This window comes from Protomyctophum parallelum (assembly GCF_964188405.1).
Source record: "Protomyctophum parallelum genome assembly, chromosome: 13".
In the NCBI taxonomy this organism is placed as follows: Eukaryota; Metazoa; Chordata; class Actinopteri; order Myctophiformes; family Myctophidae; genus Protomyctophum; species Protomyctophum parallelum.
The window spans coordinates 46,198,117-46,205,826 of record NC_139708.1 but is presented as its reverse complement, the minus strand read 5'-3'; the positions used below and the strand labels follow the sequence as shown (position 1 = coordinate 46,205,826).

At 46.1% G+C, this 7,710-nt stretch overlaps 1 protein-coding gene across 1 annotated transcript in view; it reads left to right on the top strand.

The window, feature by feature from the left end:
* Nucleotides 1-565: 565 nt before the first annotated feature.
* The window catches only part of tnrc18 (trinucleotide repeat containing 18), a gene marked incomplete at its 5' end in the record, with an annotated part of 51,949 nt that continues 44,804 nt past the window's right edge, over nucleotides 566-7,710 (top strand). The window contains one exon of the mRNA XM_083779175.1: nucleotides 566-950. Coding sequence (XP_083635301.1) covers nucleotides 566-950 — 385 coding nt within the window. The remainder of the gene's footprint in view (nucleotides 951-7,710) is intronic.

Sequence of the window (7,710 nt, the reverse complement as noted above, 5' to 3'; positions counted from 1 at the left end):
AGATTATTAGACATCGGTGTTTTGATGAGTAGTGTGTATACATTTAATTATTCAGAGTTGCATTATGCACGTATCAATGATCAATATTAGATGGCCTCAGAGAAGATACAAAAAGTTTTTTTTTGGCTGACCTGGATTCCAATGTATTGGATGAACATTAATGTTTCATAAACTATGCTCAACAGTGGCAAGCGCGGATGAGCAGCGTCTGTAAGCCGTATCGGCGTCTTGAATCGAACGAATTGCTTCAAGGCGACCATAGATTTACATTTCGTTAATTTAGGAATTTACTAGTGTTAACCCATTCTGACCGGGCACCCATTTTGGTGTTAGCATCATGTTATGCTTTATCTATTGAAAAATAGCAGATCTACAAGCTCATATCGCGCCACCGAGTGGCGCGATACAAGCTTGTAGGTCTGCTATTTTTTGAAAAATCGAAGAACGACTGACATTTTTAGAATCTGATCTCAGGTCAGAATGGGTTAATCAGACCCAGTGTTTGTCCGGCGGAAACCTCGAATGAATCTGATCTCAGGTCAGAATGGGTTAAGGCTCTTGACTAATGGAGGAGCAATCATTTCCTCTCCCTTTTGGCCTGCTGAAAGGTGGATTCGATGTTCCGCCCTCTCGGCGTGGGGTCTTCTGTGCTCCTGTTCTGTCATTGTTGACTGTGTGGGAGTCGCTAACCGCATTCTCTCCGTGCCCAGACTCCGATTCCGAGGAGGATTCCGCACGCGGGCTCTGGCCCCCTAACTCGGGGTCGGGGCGTTCCCACGGCAACACCCTGGCAACCAGGAAGAAGCGGCCGTCGTCGCCGCCGACGACGACCATGACGACGACGACGAGCCTGCTGTCCAATCGGAAGTCTCCGAAGAAGAAACACAAGCACTTATCTCTGCTACTGGAGGAGGCGGGCCTTAGCTCCTCGGACGACTCCTTCGACCAAGGTTACTGACCACACCCCCTGGTTACTGACCACACCCCCTGGTTACTGACCACACCCCCTGGTTACTGACCACACCCCCTGGTTACTGACCACACCCACCTGTTTACAATCACATGCCGCCACCGAGTCAAAGAATTAGATGTCTTTGAGCGTGGTCATATCGGTCGTTGTCCTTGTTTATATGCAAGGCTGCCATCTTAAGAATAGTGGCATGATCAATCCCTACCTCTCTTGCTGCTGGCTTCTCTTCAAAGTTGCCTTTTAAAAAGAAAAAAAATAGAGTTGCCTTTTTTTCTATGGTGTTTTTTTTTGGTTACTTTTTTTTTTTTTTTTTTTTTTTTGCCTGGCTTTGCAGCGTTTCTTTTTTTTTTGTTTTGTTTTTTTTGTAGCATTTTGTACATTAAAACATGGTGTGATCGAATTTTGTGAAAAAAGTTTTTTTTGCATAATATAAAGTTGTAATGCAGTTTGCTGCCTATTATAAGCTTTATTAAAGGTTGTTGAATTGTTTGGTACAGAAAGCAAAGCGCTGTGGTTCCTTGTGTCTGCTTCATCTGTCCTGTCTGTCAGTCCGGCTTACTGCACCGTCACATCCCTACACTGCTCTGTTCCTCAAATATCCCTCTAGGTCCCTCTATTATTAATATTATTATTATTAATATCCCTCTACACTATCTATCTAAACCACTTCTACATTTTGGAAACATTGGAAGGCTTTGATTTGAACTTGAAGTTTATGTCTTGAGTACATAGAAGTGGATTCATTGCACAAGAGGTTTTTTATTTATTTATTGCGTTTGGGATTTTTTTTTGGATACAGAAAGAAAAGTGTCGTGAAATTGCCTAGTTGTGTGCATTCATAGTCTTGGCTAATTATTGTGAAATAAAGATAAAACATTGATTTGATGAGGGTTTTGGATGGCTTATAAAGGAAGAGTTGAATAATGCATGAATAATAAACTCAAAAATTATTGATTGATTTGGAAACATTTCTTAATGGTATGCTGCTGGGATATTTGGACAATAGGGCTCCTCCTCCCTGTCTACTAAAAACCTTCAAATAATCCCTTTTCCCCTGTCTCGCACTCTCAGACATCTTGCTCTGTCACCTTTCACCCTTCACCTCTGACCCCCCCCCCCCCTACCCTACCCATGATGCTTTGAGTGTCTCTCAGCCTGTTCCGTGTGCTTGTCCTGCTGCCGCTGCTGCCGCGACACATTACAGAAGCTTGGCACGGACTCTAGCGCAGCCTATAGCCGGCGCCACCTCGCTACGGCTAGTCTACGCCGCGGCTAAACCTTTTGCTCAAAGCTAGGCTACGCTAAGGCTAAGGCTACGCTAAGGCTAAGGCTGCGCTCTCAGCGCTGCACTGCCCCCCGCCCCCCCGCCTGAGGCCACACCCCCTGTGTCACCTGCTCTGTAAGTAGGAAGTGCCCCTCCTCCCATGTATTCTTTTCTGACCTATTAAAACATGGAATTCTTTGCTTAAAAAAAACAAAAACAAAATGAATCTGGTGAATATTTAACCGTTTTCTTGAATTATGTTTTTAGATCATTATTTTTTTGTTCTCACAAATTTAAGCCCGTTTTTAAAAGTGTATCGCGCTCATGTCCGCTATACACAGAACCGACTCCATATCCCAGGGCTAATCTAAAATATTGTAATTTGTGTGCCATTTTGTTTTTAATGTTGGTTAGAGGATGTAACTACATGGGGATGTGTCCCTACATGGGAGTTACCGGGGTGGGGGGGGGGGGCTGCATTGCTTTCTGTTTACCTTTAACTGTCTTATTGTCTGTCTGCTATACCTTTAACATCATGTGGATACACAGTGCGAGACACATTAAGCCCAACACACACACACCGTCTGCGAACGCCGCGCGTCAAAACAGCCGCCTATCCGTTATTTTCAATGAACCTATATATCCCACACCGGCGGCGTCCGACACGTGCTGGCGTGCGTTCACGCCTCGCCTGACGCTCCCGATACGCCAATGTTCTATTTTCCAGGCGTTGCCGCGTTGTCGCTGCGCACCCGCTTCACAGACGGTGTGTGTGTTGGGCTTTACGGTGTTTGGACCGGGGGTGCTTTCACATCAGGGACCCGCATCTTGAGTACACTTGATCCTAAAGTCCAATTGGTTTGATTAGTGTGATCACATGTGTGTACCTTTTTTGAACGGTCGGGTCTTATTTATTGATTAATTGAATGAATGCTTTATTAACATAACATGCTTATTAACCCATTCTGACCGGGCACCCATTTTGGTGTCAGCATCATGTTGTGCTTTAGCTATTTAAAAATAGCAGATCTACAAGCTCATATCGCGCCACCGAGTGGCGCGATACGAGCTTGTAGGTCTGCTATTTTTGAAAAAAATCGAAGAACGACTGACATTTTTAGAATCTGATCTCAGGTCAGAATGGGTCAATCAGACCAGTGTGTGTCCGGCGGAAACCTCGTATGAATCTGATCTCAGGTCAGAATGGGTTAATGCGTAGACCTACCCTTTGGTATAGTTTGCGTCCAAATTTTTGAATGGCAAGTGTACTTGGGTAGGGAACAATATTGCGGTACCAACAGTTGGGTCTTTTCTGATATTTCCCATCACCGCGGAGAGCGAAGGTCAGTTTCTCAGTGGATATATCATCTATGCAGTGTTGTTTTTGGCAGCAAATTTAGATTTTAGTTTTAGTCATAGTCTCTTGAATAGTTCTCATTTAGTTTTGGTCACATTTTAGTCACCTGTACTGTCTTAGTGTTCGTCTAGTTTTAGTCGACTAAATGTCATGAGATTTTTAGTCGACTAAATCTACAGTTGATTTAGTCGACTAAAATGTATTTTGGCGGGCCTTGATGCCGTCGGAATGACCGTTTTTACACTTGCTGCTGCGACGCGTTGTGAGCTTGTAGATCGGCTATTTTCAGCATGCAACCACGTTTGAAATGACTTATACTGGATCTCTTGTCCACTAGTCCCTTCCTGACATTTTAGTCTAGTTTTTAATTTGTTGACGAAATTGTCAGTATACTTAGTCTTAGTTTTAGTCATCGTAGCTTAGTTTTCATTGAGTTTTTGTCGGTGAAAAAAGGTAGTCGACGAACATTTTCCGTCTTGGTTGTAGTCGACGAAAACAACACTGTATCTATGAAGGTTAAGAAACAAATTGAGCCCCCATGCCTCTCGCAGAAATATGAGCATCATTTGCGAGAGCCCCAAATCCATATAGTCCGGCAGCCGTGGTTGTGGTGGGGTGGAAAATGTGGTATACCGGTATTTTTTGCTTAAAATATTGTCTATAGATATACATACATTCATGAATCCACTTGCTGACCGGCTGTCGGTATTGCGCAACTGTTTTTTAAATATATGACCATACCATTGACATCCTATATAAGGCTGTCGACATTTCATTATGCTTTAACCCATTCTGAACGGGAACCCATTTTGGTGTTGGCATCATGTTATGCTTTAGCTATTGAAAAATAGCAGAACTACAAGCTCGTAGCGCGCCAAAGAGTGGCGCGCTACGAGCTTGTAGGTCTGCTATTTTTGAAAAATCGAAGAACGACTGACATTTTTTTAGAATCTGATCTCAGGTCAGAATGGGTTCATCAGACCAGTGTGTGTCCAGTGGAAACCTCGTATGAATCTGATCTCAGGTCAGAATGTGACATGTCAAACTACTGGGTTTTCATTATTCTGAATGCATTCCAAGCATTAGTTTTGCACAAAAAACACTCCTTGGGCCATTGCGATCATCACAAATGTGATGAGGTCTGCACATTTTGGGGAATTTGGACAAAATGTCCTAATTTAGCCCAAGGCGTGTTTTTTGTGCAAAAACTAATGCTTGGAATGGATTCAGAATCATGAAACCCCCCCCTAGTTTGACCTCACATGCTACTCATGCTAAAGCAGAACGCTTCAAGTTGTTAATGGTGGCTATATGGATTTGGGGGCTTTCACAAATGATGCTCCTATTTTTGCGAGGGGCATCAAGGGGGCGCAATTTGTTTCTGAACCTTCATAGATGATAAATCCACTGAGAAACGGACCTTCGCTCTCCGCGGTCACGGAAGTATCAGAAATTACCCAATGTGAAAGTGGAGTGGAGCCGGTGTCTTAATATGAAAACACCCTAGTCGTGTCCATAATCTGTACCACCGAGTATCGTCTTCTACTCTTAAAGATGGACTGAAATATGTTTTGATGGCGGTCATAAAATCTGCATTTCCATTCAAAATATGCATTCCGCTTCAGAAGGCCGCCAGTTAAAAAGGGTCAATAAATGTATTGTTAAAAGGCCGCCACTTCTCCCTGTTCTCGTAGGTGGTGGGGAAACGGTTTGGTTTTAGGTTGACTTGTCATGTTGGGTGACAATACATTTATTATCTAAGCAAACGTCAAACATTGTTGACTTGCCTTTTGGAATGTTGCCATGCTACAATTTCAGTCCAACTTTTAACTGATTTGCAATAACATAGCGACCGACATAAGGCTCCATTTATACGTTGTCATACCATAATGGCCATTCTAGAAGCTCTCAGCGCCTTGGGGTGAGCTTGTAGATATTTACAATGGGCTATATGCACACAGAATAACTACTTCCTTACCGTTGATACTAAGTAAAGCTGTGTTCCATTTAGTGTGCAGTGATTCTCAAACTTTAAAATTTCAAGGACCTCCATAACTCAGAGTGTACAAATGGAACCATTTGTACACTCTCGGAGTTACACACCCGTACGGGGCCATTTGGAACCCCCTCGAGGACCTTTTGAGACCCACTGGTGTACCAGAGTGCTTCCAGTGAGCACAACACGCACAATAGCAGCTCCCTGACTCTGGGCGCGTTCGGAAATGCGCCCTGAACGCACTGGTGTGCTCTCTTGTCGTTCGTTTATTCAGTGCACTCGGTGCGTTGTCGTTAGAAAATCCAGTGCGCTGCGCACCGGGTGTGCCGAGTGCCCGCACCGAGCGACCCTACCCTGAAGCTGGGGTTGTCCACTGAGCGACCCTAACCCTGAAGCTGGGGTCGTCCACTGAGCGACCCTACCCTGAAGCTGGGGTCGTCCACTGAGCGACCCTAACCCTGAAGCTGGGGTCGTCCACTGAGCGACCCTAACCCTGAAGCTGGGGTCGTCCACTGAGCGACCCTAACCCTGGAGCTGGGGTTGTCCACTTAGCGACCCTAACCCTGAAGCTGGGGTCGTCCACTGAGCGACCCTACCCTGAATCTAGGGTCGTCCACTGAGCGACCCTAACCCTGAAGCTGGGGTCGTCCACTGAGCGACCCTAACCCTGAAGCTGGGGTCGTCCACTGAGCGACCCTAACCCTGAAGCTGGGGTCGTCCACTGAGCGACCCTACCCTGAATCTGGGGTCGTCCACTGAGCGACCCTACCCTGAAGCTGGGGTTGTCCACTGAGCGACCCTAACCCTGAAGCTGGGGTCGTCCACTGAGCGACCCTACCCTGAAGCTGGGGTTGTCCACTGAGCGACCCTAACCCTGAAGCTGGGGTCGTCCACTGAGCGACCCTAACCCTGAAGCTGGGGTCGTCCACTGAGCGACCCTAACCCTGAAGCTGGGGTCGTCCACTGAGCGACCCTAACCCTGAAGCTGGGGTCGTCCACTGAGCGACCCTAACCCTGAAGCTGGGGTCGTCCACTGAGCGACCCTACCCTGAAGCTGGGGTCGTCCGGTGTGAATGCGTCATAGCTGTGGTCGTTCGTAAATAAGGCACACTGAACGCACTCTGTGACGTCACCGCCCACCATACACACACACAACAAACTGACCACGTTCCCGGTGCGCATAGCCGAACGCACCCTCTGTTTGACCAGAATGGAACAGAGCCTTCATTAGCATCATGGGTAACACCTGTGAAGGAACCAGGAAAGGTGGACCCAAGTTCTTTCCAAAATGGCGTGTACGTGTGCTGTGCATAGAGCCCATTGGTTCACTGTATGATGGCGTACAAATGAAGAATGACTTGCTGGTCGTATGAAGCTTGTAGTGTCGTCCTCAATACATGTTAACGTTCTTCTAACCCTGGAGAAGATGCTCTCCTTAACCCATTCTGACCCGAGATCAGATTCTAAAAAATGTCTTCTACATCCTGACAGTTTTCTGAAAAAGCTATGTTTCTATGTCCTTCGTTCTTCGATTTTTCAAAAATAGCAGACCTACAAGCTCGTAGCGCGCCACTCGGTGGCGCGCTATGAGCTTGTAGATCTGCTATTTTTATATAGCTAAAGCATAACGTAATGCTAACACCAAAAGGGGTTCCCGCCCCAAAATGGGTTTTAAGCCCGATTTATACCCTGTTTGCGCCTCAGGTCTCGTATACCGAAAATGGCACAAATCTGCAAGCTCACAACCTGCCGCACTACGACGCGCTGCGAGCTTGTAGATCGGCTATCTTCGATGCGCGACGTGTTGCAACAATCGAATATAATATCTAAACCGGGCATCATGTTCACGTTCACCTGGTGCTGCCATGGTCCTATCTATACCAACAATGGCTAACCATTAATAATACTGCTGCTGCTATTAACGTTTGCGTGTGTGTGTGTGTGTGTGTGTGTGTGTGCGTGCATGCGTCAGCTTGTGTGCTGTAGGCTACATGTCTGTTGGGCTCATCTGCAAAGCTAGGCAGTATATTAGATGAAGTGGGCCCGCTGGTTTCCTTCCAATTTCTCTTCTCTCTCTGTGGCTCTGTTCATAGACACAGAGCCCCCCCCCCTCTCTCTCTCTA